General features: G+C 37.1%; 1 protein-coding gene across 1 annotated transcript in view; it reads right to left on the reverse strand.

The window, feature by feature from the left end:
• Window positions 1-20,901, reverse strand: part of LRP12 (LDL receptor related protein 12) — a 53,183-nt gene that overhangs the window by 21,407 nt on the left and 10,875 nt on the right. The window contains exon 2 of the mRNA XM_051611560.1: window positions 2,119-2,175. Coding sequence (XP_051467520.1) covers window positions 2,119-2,175 — 57 coding nt within the window. The remainder of the gene's footprint in view (window positions 1-2,118; window positions 2,176-20,901) is intronic.

A 20,901-nucleotide genomic window follows, 5' to 3' on the forward strand; every position in this document is an offset into this window, starting at 1 on the left:
TCTGTGCTATTAAAACATAATTTAGTAAGGTAGGTCATGTAGCCTCACAGTGGCAGCAATGATAGGAAATCTACCATCAGGACAATAATTTAATTTTAAATCCCTTCTCAGTAGCAACTGTCCAAGAAAATCACTTGCTTGTTTTCAACACCGAGTTGAATTTGGATTTAAAACTATTAAAGGCCAGATGTCTGTTTTTATTTTAAAGAAACTCTGCTTAAATACTGTTCTTACAAAGCTGTCCAGGTATGCTTGATGAAATATATAATCTGCAAGGTCAGAAATACATTTGGGAGACCCACACTGTTTCAAAGGAACTAAAAAATAATCTAAATCCAACCCGATCTTTTATGTTTGGGCTACACACCTAACATTTAAGATGTACATACACAGAACTGTAAGGAAAATGCCACTGGGTCTGTTGACACACTTTCTTCAGTTTTCCATTAACAGATCACTCCCATCCCCATTGTCTCAAAATCTTTAAGAGCATATTTATTCTTCCCCAGCTGGAAAGCTATTTTAGAACACCAGCCTGATAGAACTACATATTTTTATTTCATTTTTTTAAAAATTATTTATAAATGGAAGTCTTCACTGGGTATTTATTCTGAGTAGTTAAACGGTCTGTCTACCAGCTGCTGTTGTCTTGCATAGAAAGCACATTGTGTTCCCCTCTTCTTGGCACTGCCTATTGAAGCATGCTGGCCACAGCACTGAAAGCAGAGTCAAGAATTCCAGTCACCTCTCGGTCAGCAGATGCTTTTCTGCCTCTGTTGTGACCTGTGACATAATTGTTGCAGTAAACAAAGGGGTGAAGGGTTGTTAAAACATATCCTGAAAGCTGCATAGCTAGAGTTTAGGCTATCTTGTACAATGTAACTCCAGCAACATTTGTTTCAACAGCCTCAAGTACCTGTGCTGTTATTATTTACAGTGTGTCATAAATGTACTATATATATATATATATACTTGATGCATTACTACTGTTGAAAAGCAACAAATTCTTCATAATGCAGCACAGGAATGTATAGCAAAGATCTTACAGAATTAGATTGGCGGTATTTGAGTGGCACACAATGAAAGGGAAAACAGTAGTACAGTGTAACAGAGACCATCCACTGACCACTTATTGATCTAAAAATTTATCCATGTGCACAAATAGCATTGTAATGTTTGAAGCAATACTGCTCCAAGGGTAACTGCAGTGATGTGCAAGCTGCTGCCAAAAGGGGCAAGTTTGCATTTTGACTCCTATTTTTTAGAGGAGGGTGTGAAAATCTGTTTGATTTCCAGGGATTAGTGACAGCTTTCCTACAGAAAGAAACAAACTTCTATTCTTCTGTCCACTGAAACAGTGTTTATCTCCTCACTTACACATATTCTGAGTATCTGGATAATAAATTACGACCAGCAGCTTAGCTGACACCGTGTAAAATCTGAAGAACAAAGACTATACACCGGTATTGCCTAGTGCCTTAATGGATACACAGTCACATCACCCATGCAGAACAGTTCCACTCGTGGCTGCTGCCCAGGAGAGGCCTTGGAATGACTTACTGGAAGAAAAGGTAGCAACCTCTGAGCAATGTGTGCTGCTTTTATACCCCACATTCTCCTAGCATCACATCAGTTTCTCAGTTTCATGAGTTCTAAGCTTCTTTTTTTCTTGTATTAAGGAAACTGTGCAGTCAAGTGTAGCGTAGTTTCAGTTACTGCTTCAATCTAATCAGGTGAAACTCGTAACTCCTGGATTCACATTATTTGATAGTAGCAGTGTCCAAAATTACATTTCAATAAAGTTCACTTCATAAAAACTTAACTGTGGGAAGAAAAAATCATTTCAACTTAAACCAACTTTTCTTTTAGTTCAGTGTTTGTATGGAAAAATAATTAAGCAGTCCACTTAGAAAGGCATAATCTGTTCATGAGCATGCAGGTATCAATTTTATCTTAAGAGAATTTTTCCATGTTCCAGTTGCTTCATTCCTTATTACATGCTGCAAAAGGCAGTAATAATTTTTATAGCCAAATATCTCTTCATAAGATACCAGGTGGCTTTCAATATTTACTATTTAAGTCATGCATGAAATTTAAACATTACAAAAAATGACTTACCCGTTGACACTCCTGAAATATGCACATTTTCAGAATGTTCTGCAAGAGCACCATTTCCTAAAATTAAACATAATGAATAAGCTAATTTCCAAGATAAAATTTGTCAAAAAATTTCAGATACCCTTTTACAAAACAGAAAGAACAAAACTCAAGTTATTTTAATTAATATTAAACATTAAAGGTCTGACCTTCATTTTATGATAAAACTTAAAGAGAAAAAAATAGAGAAAAAGTTACTAGACAATGAAAATAATGTTAGTGAAACAATTAAATATACTAGAAAGGAACAACAGCCTGATAGTAGCAAAGAGTTCTGAGAAATTTGAGGCATTTTAGACAGTAGACTTTGCATGATTTTGCAAGCGCTATTTTCTTTCAAGAAAGGTTTATTTCAATGCATTTTTTCCATCTCCTCCAGGATTAAGATCTTTAAGTAAATGCTAGGCAAATAAAGACATCCAGATGAAGGCATCCATCTAATTCTGAATTAAGTGTAGCTGATACCCTCTATCCAGAAATATGTTTCATATATAGCCAGGAACTAGCTACCTACAATAGTAGCTCCCCATCCATGGTCATAAAAATTAAGTATAGTTGCAAAGATTAACAATGAGACCCATGAGGTCATCAACTGTTAGAGACAGTGTTATTCTTCCAAATCTCATCCCACTTTGTATTCCTCCAAAGTAAAAGATGTCTGCTAAAGCAAATATGTTTGCTTATAGGTGGTAGTCCTGTAAATGCTGTGACATACCAAGTTTTATTTCACAGAATGACAGTATTTGTGCACATTTCCCTCACTGAACAGGTCTCATTCTCCTCTCCTTAATTCAACTTCTTTTCTTTGAACCTTTAAGAAAAATTTTGAATAAAATTTTCCAAGTATTTCAGGAAGAGAGAGCTACTTCCATAAATAAGCTCCTTTGAACATAGGCAGTGAATCTAAGAGGTAAAATACATCACCAAACAAATTTTAAAACCTCAACTCTTAATCCATCAAAGTTTTGTAATACTGAAGATTTGCCACATCACACATTTTCATACATGTAAGATGAGTTCTTCTACTAGCACAGCAACATAAGTGTGGTATGTTTGGGTAACAAGTACCTTAAACACATGAAGAAAACTCAAATGCCTTTCATGCGAGGTTTAAAGACTGTTAGAGTTGACCTAGAATATTTACAACTAAGCAAGCATCTCAATGCTCCTCCATTACAGTGGTTACAAGTAAAATGTTTTAGAAATTGTTCCCAGGGTTGACACCAAATGCACATAGATAATTTTTTACTCCCTAGAGACACAACACAGTTAGAAACCTGATGATCAGAATTTGTAGGAAAAGAGCAAATCTATTTTTCCTTTTTAAAAAACACAAACTAAATTCTTGGGCTGTTAAAAGTGATGGGTTTCCCTCTCAAATTAAATGCATCAGTTTTACTGAATATATTTACATACCAAGTTGCTTTGTCTCAAAAAATTCCACACTGTAATAGTTCCCTTCAATTTTGCAAAGAAAGAAGCATTTTAAAACAAAAAATATTTCAAATACTGTATTAGTGAGCTAGTATTTCCCAAACTATTTTCAAAAGTAAAATATACCATTAAGTTTTAAAAAGCTATTCTACAAATAACTTCTCCATTTTGCACAGAAACTCACATGCTAAGGAGTGTTTGCCACTTTGATTTCATGTTCTCAGTAACACTTAGCTCTAAATTTACAAAATAAACACCATATTTGCCATGAAATTATTTTAATTGTACCTGATTTCAAAAAAGCACATTTCTGATTGTCTTGTTTTCTACTATTTCCATAAAAGTAAGGAAAACACTGACACATTTCAAGACCTCTTTTTTAAACTAAAAATAGCTTATTGATATTTCATATTTCAATTTACAGTAGGGATTTTTATACTTTTGAAAAGGGGTTATTAGCACATGCAACTATATATGTAGTTGTTACTGAATGCTGAAAATTAACAGCATGACAAAAAAAAAGGAATTTACAAACATTTAGAAATACTAAAAAACCCAAAGTAATTACATTGAAGACAGTCAGTATCTGGGCAGTTCTGACAAAAATAAAATATCAAAACATGAAAATACTGACATAAGACTGAAGTGATGGAAAGAAAAGCAAATAAAAATTTCAAAAAGCCCTATAAATCGGTAATAATGAGAAGCACATCCAAATCCTATATAAACTGATTAAGAATAGGTCAAATTAAGAAGAAAAATTAAGTCAGTATCAAAAAATTGAATGCTTTAATATTTTCTATCTAAATATACTTTATTATCTAACAATTAATCTCTTGACATAAAGTGAGGTCACATTTATTGTCAAACTAACTTCAGTGACTACTCAGAAGCAGCACTTACATGTGATGACGAGGTCTCATCTCAGATCCAAGCATTATTGTATCAAAACAAGGTGATTTTTAAAAAATTATTTCCTTTCAAATAATCCTTCATTATATGAAAGATAAACCTTAGAAACCTTTCAGATTATTACTTTCTTTTTTGTGGGAAACAGTCACTGAAAAAGTCTGTTCGGATACCATTTAAGTGTTCCTAACTGCTAACACCTTTATGAAATTTTTAGGCATTGATCCCTACATGATCTCAACATTTGTCACATGGCTCCATATAAACTGAGTGCAAAAGAATATAAATATATCAGATAACAGGTAAGTAATTTCCATTAAGATATGGAAACATTATTAACTTTGAAATTCCGGTTATTCTATTTAATACAGCAGAATATGAATAACCAAAAAAACGTTCTTAGGTCACAAGTAAGCTTCCATATTTCTTGATGTTTTAAAGAAATATTTAGTATTCATTCTCATTTGAACCTGAAGTTTTAAACTGAAACAGGTGCCACTTAAAAAAACTTGACATAAAGTCCGCCCACATCAGTTACAGGAGCTGGCCAGAAGTATATGTTACAGCACAGCACCGGAAGGTGCACACTAAGAAGCTCATGCATGAATATATTCTGCCTGAAATAAACCAAATTTGTTTTTCAAAAACTAACATCTTCCTTTGCTTTTTTTTTTCTTGGTGACTTCTTAAACAAATCACTTGAACTATACCCATCTCCTTCCTATCCTTTTAGAAACAAAACAAATGGACCTCTTATTTTAAGTACTATTACGCAGAAATATGTCAACTTTAGTCCTGCAGCATAAGATACATTCAGCAACTGCATTTAAGTTGGATTCATATGCACAAGGCTCCAGATAAAAACAAGTGTTTATGTTCTTTCTAAAAAAAAAAAAAAAGTATCAAAATAGAATCTTTGCTAAATAAGAACCGAGATACATTAAACTACTAGTAGCCTGTAGGTTAAACAAAAGCATGGCAAGCACTTTTAATGACTTTTCTATATAAGTGCAGATGAGCTTGTTGCCTAGCACTGATGGTAATATCTCTAAAGACTCCTTGACTGCAATTAAAAAAAAAAAAAAAAAATCAGCCAAAGAGTTATTGACTTACTTGACTCTTTATAGATTGTGTTTACATTATGGAACAATCTCCAATTCCTGAGGTGTCTTTCTGTCATGGACAACTTCAAAAATCTCTTCAATGTCTTCAATGCTCAAAGTATGGTTGTGGTCAAAGTTGATCACTGATTCTTACAAATTAATCCACAGAATTTTTATTTTGTTTTCATAGCACAAAGCCAGTCCCTTTTGACCGTTTTACCTATCCCACTCAGATCCTCCAGTTTTAGATGCTGTGTTATCCTAGGAGTAGGCAGAAACAGACAAATAGTGCCACAAACACTTGAATTAATTCCTTTTGATTTGTATCTTACAGTTGACTGACCACAAAAGGAGGCAAGGTGAGATTAGGTTTGCCTTCAGGTTTTCTGGCAGTTGAGGCATTTCTCCCTATTATTCTATATGAAACTACATCAAATACTCTTCACCCCACCCTGAAAAACCCTCAGAACATCACTTCCAAACATCCTGGTCCAAGAGCCATGAGCCCTATGCTCCTATACGGAGTCTGAACAGCAGAACTAATCTATGTGGAAGAGAAAAACCATAGCCCTGGAAGGTATTTGACTAACATCTGAGTTTCATCACAGACAGGAAAATAAACACAGGCCAGCGGAGAGCTGGCAACAAGGAAAACATTGCAGCAAACACTAACCAAACTGCAGAGGAAAACTGTAGGGGGAAAGTGTGGAAAATACAATGCTTTCACACTTGAAAAACCTGGTATGTTTGGAAAAAGTAATTGCCAAGTTCTATATATTAGAAGCTCACAGAGTAGCAGTGATGCTCAAACTAATGTGGGGGGGGCTATCCAGCTGCAGCCCTCATTTTAGAATGTTATTGCTGTGCATCCCCACTATCCTGTAGCCTACAACAGCACAGCTCACTCTCAAAATGGGATCAGTATCACTCAAAGGATTATCTGCATATAACTTTAGAGCATAAAACTAAACCATAGTCCTGAAATGAGCTTCTCCTTGAAGTTTTACTTAAATCCATGCTGTTTCCAAAAACCATAGCCAGACACCCCCTCCTCTCAATTATTAAATGTCCCTTATTCTAAACATTCAGATTAAACAAGAGAAGCTTCTGCATTCCAGACACATGAACTTGAAGGTTTCAGACAAAAAAAACAGAAGTTTACCGAAATATTGATATATTTGAGACACCAGAATCTTAAAAGAAAATGCTATTTTCATTTCAATCTGATTAAAACTAGTAATACGAACACACAGCAAAGTGACGAATATTGTAAAAGTGTACCCAAAAATTTGGTATATGGTGCAATCAAATGTTGTTAGTTCAGTCTGGAAGAACATCATATATTTTAGGACTCAGTTAAATGCAAATTGTGTTTTATAGAGAAATTAACTTGACTGTTGAAATGAAAAATGAAAAGAAAAAATAATCCATAACGGTGAACACCACACAGAAGTTACCTTTTATTTTTGCTGTTAGACCAAGTAGTTACTGCTACTTATGTTATTCATGCACACGTATCTCCACTGAAGCTAAATTATTCTATACCAAGATTAAACCTCTGCTATCAGCATTAGCAGCCAAATTATAACCCTCCTATAAACAGAAAGGCATTAAGTGAGGAACTTCTGTAAACTGACTGACTACGAAGAGAGCTTTTTCTAAACTACCTTGAGTTAAAAGGTACCATGCTGCATAATGAATGCTACAAAAACAGACTGACACAATACTTCTCTTGAAATATAATCATCAGGGACAAGAGACCAACAACAGTTCCTGTGTATCATGCATTTCTAAACACCCTTTATCACAATACCTGTTTGCTTGCTTTGCTTTAGACAACACGCTTCATGACCACATATCTTTTTTCATCCTACTCCCCAAAATCTTGTCCATTCTCTACCTTATAAAGAGTAAGCTTAACTCATTCACACTGCCTCTTGTCAGCTGAAGTTACCTTGCAACTAATCTTCACAAAACTTTGCTTCTAACTGATGAAGTGTGGATGCTGACAACAAAATAAAAAACTTACTATACACTTCCATGCACAAATTGGTGCTGCCTTACATATCACCCCACTAAAATGCCACTTGGCAATGGTCCTATGATGCTCTAGTACATAAACAGCAGTATCTTTCTTGATCTAGAGATATGGGAGCTGGAAACACTCATTATGCCTCTATCATATTCCAGCATGCTTCTTAGAAATGACCTATTTTGCTAGCATGCATTGTGGCCATTCCACCCCCTCACTTCCTACTAAGCACAAGTTGTGCAGAAACTAGCTCCACCTGCAGATGCCCTGTCAGGCTGAACCGCAGTCATGCTTGTCAGCAGAATCTTTGGGAGAGAAGTGCAAAGGCTAACTGCCTCCCTGTCATACCTATGGTTAATCTAAGGTTAAGAAAACACAGCTCTGAGCAGGTCATGCAGGAGAACAACAGAAAAATAAGTACTACCACCCTCCTCCAGATAAACTAGATGATCTTTAAAGGTCACTTCCAACTCATTCCATGATAAAAACATTAGTTCAGCACATAACTGAAAATACTATATTCAGTTATTTACATATAGGTCACATGCAATTAATGAGCCAAAAAAATTAGGTAGGAGCTTCCTCAGTCTTTTGGCTTATCGCTTACAACCTCCTCATCGCCTGAACACTTTGGACCTGTATTTGTTCAACTACTGTTCATTTAGAATTAAATGCAGTAGCTTCAGGGACTTAATGCTACAACAGCAGCAAAAAGCTACATATCCATAGGTATACGGCCATACTGCTGCCAAACCCTCCTGTACTGCCGAAAGAGCAGTACACGGTAAATTACACATAGTGGGGAAAAAAAACCTACTTTCTATAATTTCAAATGAACACATGGGTACAAAGGGAATGAGACTTGTTTTTTCATTCTTTACAACCTAAAAAGTCTCAGAGAATGTGGTTTCTCCTGTACTTTTTCTACTAGCTGCAAAACGTGTTCTCCTACCACTGCTAAAGTCTAAACTGTATTATGCACTTTGCCTTCCACAGAAGACAGAAACATACATCCATCTGCAACTTCAGTGTTACAGGAGACAGGGAACTGAAAGTGAAGAAGAATGAAAGAAAGAGACAAAAAAAATAAAGCATGATATGCATTTGAAACTTATCCAGCCAGAGCAGTTCATGAAATAAACAGTGTTAATGCTACAAGGAATGCTTCAAATTAAGGTGTGGTGGAGCTCAGAGTACACAGACCACTGAAGCCAGACAACACTTCTTACATCTTCACATGCAGCAACAAAGCGAACCAGCAATGTCATTCTCAGATTGCTATAGAACCAGCCAGACCCTTTACAGGTGACACCACTTCACTATTTCCTGCGTTCTGATGGCTTAGTTTGCAATCACTGCATCGTTTCAGTTAAAGATATACACAAAATCAAATTAGTATGTTTGTGCACCATTATGTATTTGGATTAACTACTCAAGAGAAGATTCATGATCCACAGTCACCTCATATTTTCATGTCTTTCTTTTTTTATGTAGTGCATTGCATCTTGGACCAGAAGCTTTTTGTCCTACACACAACTGCCATTTGCTTACTTCCTTGACACAGGGCAACACATGCTTTTGCTTAAGTTCATATATTTCAGGACAAAAGGCAATTTTTAAAAAGTCTTTACTTTTTTAGGCTTTAACTGAGCAATAATCTCCAGTTTAGCTGATTGCTAAGAGTTATTGAGATTGCAAGAGTTATTGAGAAGCTTTGTATTTATTTTAAATCAAGAGCGTTGTGTTAATTAGTTATGTGCAATTCTTTTCCATATTTCCAGAAGGTTAAGCACTGGAGTTACAGGAATTTCAGATGGTCATTTGTAAAACAAGCTGTTCAGCCAAGATGTGAATTATCCTTCAGGTAAGGGAAGGATTAAAGAACCATTCTTTTGATATAAAATTACACATACAGTAGAGAAAAACACTGAGAGAAAGCCTTACTGCTGTGCAGACATCAGTCAGAATTCTCTACTAAAGGCAACTTGAGCAACAGTGACAAGATTTATTCCAAATTCCTGTAACAGATCAATATCTGCTACAAAGAAGGTACAGTAAATATAACTAAAATTTCAAACAATGGAAGAGAATGTTCACATGAAATGAGAAAGTGTTGTATACTTGAATACAACAATAGCATAATTCATTTATTTAATTAAGGAAATAATAAAAATGACTAATAGGTGAAAATATACTGAAAGTGTCTCAATTAAATGTGTTTGATACAAAAGCAGGAAATAAGCACATAAAATTTCCCTCTAAAAGCAGATAAACAAAATTTGTTTATAATGACCAATGTTATTTTAGGTAGAACCATTTTTATTTTAGACCAAATGTGATGCAGTTTTATTAAGAAAACTAAGAAAAGAGCCAGAGAATCAATTCTGCAATTTAATTGTTTTATGTAGGTTTTACATTTTAATTTTTTTACAATAACCAGTATCTACCATTTTATGCTTAGAAAATTATTTATTTGGTATAAAACAATGGATACAATGTTGCTGAAAGTCTGCATTGAATACTTAAAGCCTGTTGTTCAACTCTGCATTTTTGTACCACACCTTCATTCTTATACTGTCCTTTCCTCCTTACAAGGGACTTGAAATGACACGTAGGTGCATGATACTTTATTCATCTCTTGCCAAATAAAACACAGGCATGAAGTTCCCAAATCTATATTCAATGTACAGAGCCTAAACCCAAGTTTAATCTGTACTTGAGTGAACAACAGCACATGGCTTTATTCCTATAATCTCATAACACTAAATTAAAAATAGCTAAAGAAAAATATTATATTTATTTTACATTCTTCAGCTTTGTAACACTTTCCCCCATCAAAAAAAGTGTGTTCTTCAAAAATTGATTATTAAAACAGGTACTTTAAAAAACAAAGTTTACGACAGAAACGCTTTGAATTTGAAGAATACGTAATGATGAGATTACAACAGATCTATTAACTTCTCTGTCAAAACATAAAACTCTCTATTCCTTATACTTTTATGGTGCTAACTGGAGACTTGTCTACTTTAGTATTTTAATTGAGACAAAGAGCACACTTCTCAATCTCCTGGTCTGCTCCACCTCATGTGCTTTTCTTCACATTATGCTGTGGCCTTGGAACCATCAAAATGGACTTCTTTTAGATGATACTAATCTGTAGTACCTGCTCCGACTGTTACTGGGTACTCAGTCCTCTGGACCTTAGTAGAGACAGTACAAAGAAAAACTTTCAGAAATGTATATGGGGCAAACAATACATTGTCAGCCTAACTTGTTTTACTCCACAAATCTATTCCTGTCAGGCTGTGGGGTGTGCCAATGCATGGATATATGCATATTTTCAACACCAGCTCCAGAACTCCACCTCAACTTCAGGGATAAGCTTCAGTGTCTCTGCAGTCATTTAGAGTGAGCTACTCAAGGTCTGTTTCTGGATTGAGTACCACATATATTATTCACTAATCTTACACCAATTGTGAACACTGTTGCAATACACAAAAGAAAATCTACAAAATTCCACATAAATCATAACAAGATGCAAGCATAACACAAATGTGACATAGATGCTGCCAGCCACGTGATGCTGGAGTATCCCAACACAGCCGTGAGCACCACTGGGATACATCAAGTAAACATCTGGAAGATGCTGCACTTTATGATGTGAGTCCTTGCTTTCTTGCTTTGTAGCATAGGAAGGGAAAGCTCTTCCTTAATGCCAATCAAACATAGAAAGCAATGAGCAGCTCTGCACTTGGCTGTGTTTAATACAGCACAAACTTCTTCTTTGGGTGTATGAGCAGGAGAGACTTACAAGAGAGAGGACAGGAAACACTTTTGAAAGAGATCTTTGCACACCAAATTAGCAAGATAACCCAAGGTTCCTTTATCCTAGGTCCCAAAAGAGAAGCTAGGGTGGTCACCAAGATAATGCTGCAGGTGGGAAAAACCCTATCTGGCCACACCTGTAATCCCTCCAAGACAATTCTTAATTGAGTCTATTGTCATTAAAATACAAAATTTTAAATTAATAACTAAACTAACTTGACTTCAGATAAAGATTTTTGTGAAAGTTTCAGCAATAAAAAAAAGTTATAGTTCCTCATTTGTAGTTTGAAAAGATGGGGATAGATAAGAACCTAGCTTTTTTTTTTTTTTTAATTTATTCTCATGCAAAAATTCCACAAACTATTTATAGACAGCTCTAATATACTTGGCAGCAAGCAATGGAAATCGGAAATTTAGTAGAGACACTGGCTCAGCTTCAACAACATTCCTGAATTTAAGCACATAAATAGTTCTATTAATGTCAAATACTATACTAGTGCCCAGACAGGTATAAAAGATGTTACTTGATGGACCATTGCCTGGAAGTTGTACGTGTGTTCTCAGGTGGTAATCCAGTGCAGCATTTTGGAAAAGCCAGAGAGTAGAAAAAATAAAATAATAAATCTCAAGTAATTTGAAAATAATAAAAAACCAATATGGTAGTGAGAGGAAAAAAGGAGTAGACGAGCAATTAGGAGGCATGGAGAAAACCAAGAGATACTACACTGCCAACCCATTCTTAAATTAACTATCTCATTTATAAGGCTTAGGTATCTATTCTTAACTTATTAGACCCCATCATGAACGCGAACCTAACAATTTGCCCTCATATTTGAAAACATTCCACTCTTGTATAACTTACAAATTTACAATAAACTAAAGTTTCGGCTATTTTAAACAGCTATGATTAAAATAATAAAACTCCATTATTTTAACAAAGGACCGTTCAGAGCCTTTGTATGTGTTCATCTGCAGTACCTATTCTTTTCTTCTGAAATTGTATTTCAGATACTAGAAGTATTTAATATTTCAGAAGTGCCAGACTATGGGAAGAGTCTGATGTGTGGGCTGCACAGTGCTTATAATGTAGGGGAAAGTGCATTTCAGATTTGCTTCATACTCTACACATTTTTCATACGTCTATCTACTGCAGTTTCTTTAAATTGCTGTTGCAGCAGAAAAACTGGAATTGTTTTTGCTCCATGAAGGTTTAGATTGCTCTCCCATCTTAACTTCTTATAACTACAGGAACAAATGGCAGTAGGTAACAGTATACATACAGCAGGTATATTATATTAAAGACAAAACAAAAAACATCTACAGCCAACCGGAAGATTCAGGCTTCAATCAGAAGTTAGTTTGTAAAAGCAGGGCTCCAGTTCATATATGATTAAGATGCAATACTGCTGGTTATCCTGTTTTCTTAAAATTATTTTATTCCATTCTGTCTTGAAAAAGTGGTAACAGAAGAAACAAAATTATTCATAAGCTAATAACTGCAGCCATCATAAATCTATTATAAGCAGAAATGAAAACATTATCTGCTATTACCCTGTAAATGCCTACCAGAGACCCTTAAAACACCCAAGCTTCTATGCCAGATGACAGCATGACTCAGACTTAAAACTGCTTTTTTTCCAAAAAAGACTAAAGTAGTGTAGGAGTACTTGATATTGGGGGGTGGGGAAGAATCACGAGGATTTTTTAAAAGAAGGAAAACAGTGCTCCACTGCTACATCTTTATTATGGAGCCTACACCTCATGTGACTTAACAACTGAAAACAGAAGAGAAAAACACTAGTCTCAAAAAAACCCCAACAACTAACACAAAACAAAACAAATCCCAAACAAACAAAAAAAACCCAGTCATCACCTAAGATGCATACAGAGAATAATGGTTTCAAGATCCAGATTGCTCACTGGATTCATAAAACTACAAAAACTATTTAAGTCTTTATTCAACAGAAGGGCTAAGATGTTACAATTTGAGCAAAAACCATGAAGGAAGTTTCATACTTCTGACCAGAGGAAAAGCAGGGGATTGAGAAATCAAACCATAATTTCCAGATTTGCTAGAATCTTTCTGGAATACTGGCCTGAGCAAACAAAGGCACACTGGAATCAAGAGTATATACATGCTGAGCTTGAGTCTGCCTTCATGAAGGTAACAACAATAAATTAGAATTAACTGCAAAGCATCCCAGCTGTATTCACTGTAATGATATAACTGAATTGAATGCAAGTCATTTACTGGAAAGGGTGGTGAAGCAGCAGTATATTTACATGCACATTTTGCACATACATCAAATATAAAAATCATAAAATCACAGCACATTTATTGCATTTAGGAAAAATATCCTCATTTGAAAGATAAAACTGTGTTTTCTTCCGTTCTTGCTACTTATTACTAGAAATAAAACTTTACTTTTGACAACTTTTTATACTCTGTAATGTGTTTTGGTTTCTTTCTGACACAATTAAAAACCACTGCGGAGTTCCTAAGAAAGCTTGTTTTCTTTAATTTACAAAAAAGTTCACAAAACCGCAGACCTTGCAAATACTTGTGCAGACTTGTTTCACAAAGACTGGCAAAGGGAATTTTCAGACCCCTAGCAGTGAAACTGAACCTACACAAAAGGTCACGCAGTCTGCCCAGCCATCTTTCAGTAATAGAGGACAGCCTCTGTCTCTTATATAACACTTCACGGAACTACTTCAAGCATAGAAGTACCCTTGCACAGTGGAAATACACAGGCCATCATTCACATGGACTGCAACAACACAGCCAAAGGAGGGAAGAGCTCATAACACAATGCATTTCTTGCCTGCGCCTTCAACATCTGTAAAACAATGCTTTTTTGTTAATCTCATGCAAACAGGGTCATTCAAAATTAATTTCATTATTATTAATAATTTCATATGCTCTAGTTATAGCAGACAGGAGTGGAGACGTCACTGAGTTGAGGGAACTACAACATGTAGATGCTTCCATTCTCACTATTAAAAAGACATTAAATCCATATAGCTCTTTCTCTACTGTTATTTGTCAGCTTCAAAATTTTAATCACTACAATAGCAAAAGCTATTAATAAGCAACACTAATTTTCTAGACCTGCCTAAAATATCCTGTTTATTAAATAGCCTTAGGACTTAGGAAGAATAAGGTATGAACTTGCTATAATTTGCCAGTCACAACACACTGCATTCCCCAAAATGCACCGTGAATTGCTTCTATTCAAAAAAGGTAAGACATTAATAGAAGACAGATTGCCTGCAAGATATGACACTGATTTTACCCAGATTAATAACTTCTTTAATTCAGAATCAGATCTTAAAATAGCCAAGGCATACTTCTGGTACAAATGTGTACACACATCCTCACACGAGTATACTCAGCAGCCATGTAAGAATTCTGTGCATGGCAGTCTTGCTACTTTTGCATTCTTTTGTTCAAACAACTTAGTTTCATCAAAGCAAACAAATGATAAGGGAAATACCCAGTAGGATTTATAAACTAGTTAAAATTATTTTCTCTCCTGTGTTTTATGCATGATCTGTGTACAATTTGAGAAAAAAGCTACTGCATTGATCCAAGTCATTGATTCTAAAATACGAAACTTCAGGAATCCCCATAGATATTTAAAAAAGTCTAGCAGCAATCTATGGGTTGTTCAGCCTGGAGAAGAGAAGGCTCTCAGGGGACCTCACAGAGGCCTTCCAGTACCTGAAGGGGCTACAGGAAAGCTGGGGAGGGACTTTTTCCAAGTGCTTGTAGTGCAAGGACAAGGCGTAATGGATCAAAACTTGAAGAGAGGAGATTTAGGTTAGACATTAGAAGAAAATTCTTCAGTATGAGGGTGGCGAGACACTGGAACAGGTTTCCCAGGGAAGTTGTGGATGCCCCATTCCTGGAAGTGTTCAAGGCCAGGTTGGATGGGGCTCTGAACAACCTGATCTATGGGGAGGTGTCCCTGTCCATGTAGGGGTTTGCAACTAGATTATCTTTACGGTCCCTTCCAATTCAAACCATTCTATGATTCTATTATATATGTATTTACGTAATTAAAAAACAAACAGACGTAAATCTCTAAGACCCAAACTGGCATTTCTTTCCCTGTCTTTAGAAAGCAGATCTTCTCTTTCCCTTCCATGTTATCTATTAATCCTGTAATTCTTGTCCTGAAAGAATGATGCCGGTGCTGTACCTGCCATATTAGCATGAGTATGCCTGTAAAAGATTTTAACACCTTTTATTTCAAACATTACGCTGTGTCTTCGAACTACATTTGCAAAAAGTTTAGTCTTCTTTACTTGGCTTATAATATCTGTAAAAGTAACATACTACTGCATTTACAGTAACCCACTATTGTATTTTTTCATAACAGCATAAATAAGGTTTTATCATTGTTAGAGCTTTATTGTGTCAGGAACTGTACAAACAAGAAAAACAACTCTTGCTTCACAGAGCTCACTACTTTGTGGAAACCGTAGATGTTACATTTTTATTACATAAAGGACAATAAAGCACAGTATATAAACCGACAGGGAATCTCAGCCCACCAAGTACCAAAACATCAAATGACAATGTTTTACAGAACCATAGAATGGTTATGGTTGGAAGGGACCTTAGAGATCCTCAGGTTCTAACCTCCCCTCTATGAGCCGGCGCTCATCTCTTCTCAAAAGTAACTGGTGACAGAACAAGAGGAAATGGCCTGAAGCTGTGCTAGGGGAGGTTTAGACGAGACTCTAGGAAGAACTTTTTTCACTGAAAAGGGTTGCCAGACATTGGAACACGCTGCCTAGGATGTTGATTGAGTCACCATCCCTGGATGTGTTAAAAGTCGTCTAAATGTGGCACTTGGGGATATGGCTTAGAGCTGGACTTAAGAGTAGGGTTAATGGTTGGACTCCATCATCTTGAGGGTCTTTTCCAACCTAAGTGATTCTGTGACAGCTCCCATTAGACTAATCTGTACAAAGCCTCATCCAACCTGACCTTAAACATCTCCAGGGCAGGGGGCTTCCACAATCTCCCTAGGCAATCTATTCCAGCACCTTACTACCCTCATGGTGAAGAATTTCTTCCTCATGTCTCATCTAAATCTCCTCTCTTTCAGTTTAAAACCATTACCCCTTGTCTTATCACTGCCCTTTCTGGTGAAAAGCCCCTCCTCAGCTTTCCTGTAGGCCCCCTTCAGGTACTGGAAGGCCTCTGTAAGGTCTCCCCAGAGCCTTCTCTTCTCTAGGCTGAAGAGTCCCTGTCTTCACAGCAGAGGTGCTCCATACCTTTGATCATCTTCATGGCCCTTCTCTGGACCCTCTCTAACAGCTCCATGTCTTTCCTTTGCTGAGGGCACCAGAACTGTACACAGTACTCCAGGTGGGGTTTCACCAGAGCAGAGGGGTAGAATCACCTCCCTGGCTCTGCTGGCCACACTTTTTTTGATGCAGCCCAGGATGCAGTTAGCTCTCTGGGCTGCATGCACTCACTGTCAGCTCATGTCGCCCCAAGTCCTTCTCCTCAGGACTGCTCTCCAGCCATTCTTCCCCCAGCCTGTATTTGTGCCTGGGGTTGTGCTGACCCAGGTGCAAGACCTTGCACTTGGCCTTGTTGTACTTCATGAGGTTGGCATTGGCCCACCTCTCAAGCCTGTCAAGGTCCCTCTGGATGGTGTCCCTTCCCTCTACGGTGTCAATTACTCCACACAGATCGATATCGTCAGCAAACTTGCTGAGGACACTCTCAATTCCACTGTCCATGTCTCCAACAAAGGTATTAAACAGCACTGGTCCCAATACTGAACCCTGAGGGACACCACTCATCAGTTGCATCCACTTGGACACTGAACCACTGACCACAGCTCGCTGGGTGAGACCATCCACTTACTTATCCACTGAGTGGTCCATCTGTCAAATCCATGTCTTGTCAGCTTGGAGACCAGGATGTCGTGTGGGAGAGAGGCTTAGCAACTGCATCTGCCAGCTTCTTCAGGACCCATAGATGGACCCCATCAGGTCCCATGCACTTGTGAACCCTCAGGTTCTTTAGATGGTCACAAACCTGTTCTTCTCATACAGCAGGGGGTGCTTCACTCTCCCAGTCCCTGCTTTCACCTGCTGTGGCCTTCACAATGAGGCTGGAGCACTTGCCACAGAAGACTTCCTTTATAGAAACCACAGCAGAGTCAAAAGGGCTTGAAGAAAGCAAATATGATGGCTTTGTGTTTGGTGCAAAGCACAACAAAAATAATGGCTAAATTAATGTTAATAAGTGATAAAGCTATCACTTACAGCTATTCTGTGCTAACAACCCTCCACTGGGCTTCACCTTCCCTCTCCCTAACTAATCACTCAGAAAAAAAGTTCAAAATCCTTAACACCAAAGGTAAAGGCTTGTCTATTTCCCGAAGTGGAAACTTCAGGAAGTATTTTGGGAAATCTGAATTACATTAACCGTGTTGGAAGCATCTATAGAGACCAGACAGCTTATGTGAAAACAGTTGTAAAGCAGTAATTGCAATTTAAATACAGTTAACACTGCCACCTTTGTATGTGAAGAAGGGCACATCTGACAGCTGGAATACTTTTCACATTGCATAATACGACAGGGTACTGAAGGCTCTTGTAATGGCAATTTCCAGTAGTTAGAAAAGATAAATACAATCTTCTACTACCAGGAACTAGAAACAGGAGCATTGGATAGTAGTATGACTCCACAATTACAAAATAAAGCAAAGAAATTCTTTCTATATAGTTGAATAAGTATTTGACTTGACAGCCACTTTAGGCAGCTGCAATTGAGTGGAATACAGCACACTTTCAAAACAGCCATAGTGCATGTAACATCAGTCATAGAGAGCAGAACAAAGGTTATTTTTAAATACTTACATATATCATTTCCCTGCTGTCAAACTACATCCCTGAGACACATAAATTGCCACTGGAAAACTTCATATGTAGTCATATGTCAAAGTAGACACACAGCTAATTTACTATATGGATTCTGGTTTTGGCTTTTTGCAAGGCAAGTATTTGTTACTGAAATTAAAAGACCACAATGACTTGTAGATACCATACAGCACGACTGTCAATGAGCTTTTTGTGCTTACTCTCCATAGAACCAGTATGAAATAAGTCTCACAACGTAAGGGTCACAAAATTCCAAGTTTTATTATGTTACAGCAGCTCTAAGCATGGAAGACAAGTCCTGTATCCTTCAGCTTTATCATCCAACCCTTTTTCATAAAATGGAATCCAAACTAATCCTGCTTTCCTTCTCAAACATGCACAGATGTTCCCACGCTGACCCTCAGTCAGCCGCAGACATGAACCCCAGAGTGCAGCAGAATCATAATTTACATTGGAGCACTTAATAAGAAATTGGAAATGTCTATACATTTAATGATACAAGCTTTATTTATCTCAATACACCCAAATTGGGTGTCTCACTGCACTTTGAACCTTCATGTTTTAGATATAAGCTTACAGCAATTCAAAAGACCAAACAGATTTCCAGGAAGTTAGATAGTTGAAATATGCATATTTACAGAGATTTGAATCAGCTCATTCACCTCCACCTAATGTTACCAGCTTAATGACAAAGCTCTTTGGAGATGAATGACAAAGAAATAAACTGCTTCCTTTGATCAAAACAGCCAAAGTCGGGACTGAACCATCCCCCTCAGTTTCAACACAGCTGGCATGAGGCTGTCAATTTCCAATATCCCTGTTCTCAGGCTTATCTACATGCCAGTCCCATTGGCAGAATTAGGAAAGGGGGTCCACACAGGCACGTGTTCCCCAGCCCCTTCAGGTCCTGGGATATTCACCAAGAAAACACAGAGAGCCCCCATACCACAGTATGCTGAAAAAACTTACCAAAGCACCAGCTGCCTCAGGGAAGGAAAAGCAGGTAGCCATGAGTGAATGTGTGTGCATGTATATGTGTGCATGTATGCACTCTCTTGGACAGTTCCTATGACAAAAGCACAACTAGGAAGAGAGGCCTAAACATGAGAGGAAAGAACACGTTGGAGAAGAGAACGTGATCTAACAGGTAATTCCAAAATCCTTACCACCACTTACCCTGGTATTCATTTTTAGAATTACCTTCACAATTCCTACACCTGGTATGCCTTATCTCCACTTCTACCTTCACACAAGCTCTTATCATCTATTCCTTTCTTGACCAAAAAGCCTTCTTACTACACGTTTACATGAGCCATTAACTTCCTTCCTGACAACAGCTTTACCGATTTTTTTTTGGCACTGCTGTTTCCTAAAAAATAATTCTGAATATATGGGATACTATACAAAAATATGTTTTGACTCCTCCTCTGAGACAATCCCTGCCAACAATCATTAAGATATAAACACCAGATGACTGAACATCAAGTTACATAACAACTGGCCACCCCTTTGTCCATCCAGCTCACAACCTGATGATACTTCAAAAGCCACTTCAGCTGTTCAGTTCGCACATATTCACTGTTTGGAGATCTGAATATCAACTTGAGGCTAGTTTCCCATGGATCTCATAGCATGAGAGCAGCTGTGCACATCTGTACATTCCTCCACAACTTCCAAACACTTTGGAGTACTACCACATTTGGCAGAAGAGTAAAAGTCCCGAAAATCCATTTAGTTAATAAGAACTTCATTTAAAAAGTATACATTTCTACTTGTGTTCCAATGTAAAGGCTTAATTGTAAAATTTCTTCTTACTACATATAAGAGACTCCACACAGAATACAATAATCTGTAAAAAAAAAAAAAAGTTCTACTTGTCTGCTTCCAAGAAAACATAGCTGGTCTGAAGGAGCATTAAGTGGTAGGAGCGGATCAGCACCAAACCTTTTAAAGCATTAGGTATCCATTCACTTAACAAACAATAGCCAAAAAATACAATGGGCTGTGTTTCTTAAGAGCAGAAGAGGATTGGAATTTTGGGGATGAGAGAAATTAGTTGGAAGTTGCATTTGTGAAAACAGTCAAGGATAGCAGCTGGAGTTTTCAATAAGGTAGAACAGACACATTGTTCTCAAAGCAGTCTATATCCAGTTCCACAACAAAAACTCAACTCCGTCTTTCCCAAAAGGGTGCTGCTTGCATGTAAATGCTTTAGGATCACTCTTCATCCTTTACCTTTTCTCAGATGAAGACTAGTCTGCCTATACTGAGAGCTGAGACTTCTCCAAAGAGCAGTTCAAATTTGTAAGCCACATTCCTGTTGCCTCTCATCCTTTTAATGTCTGCCATTTCCCACACTGACTCTGACTTAAGCCAAATCAAGACTCCCACTCTCACACTCATATCCCCACTTCACACTCATAAAATCAGCATAGGACCAGAAATGTGGAGTAACAAGCTCTATTCATGCACAACCATGGAGTAACTATTTGTATTCTGTGCTTCATCTTTTACCCTGCAAAACCAGTA

The sequence above is a fragment of the Apus apus genome, chromosome 2 (genome assembly GCF_020740795.1).
Source record: "Apus apus isolate bApuApu2 chromosome 2, bApuApu2.pri.cur, whole genome shotgun sequence".
Taxonomy (NCBI): domain Eukaryota; kingdom Metazoa; phylum Chordata; class Aves; order Apodiformes; family Apodidae; genus Apus; species Apus apus.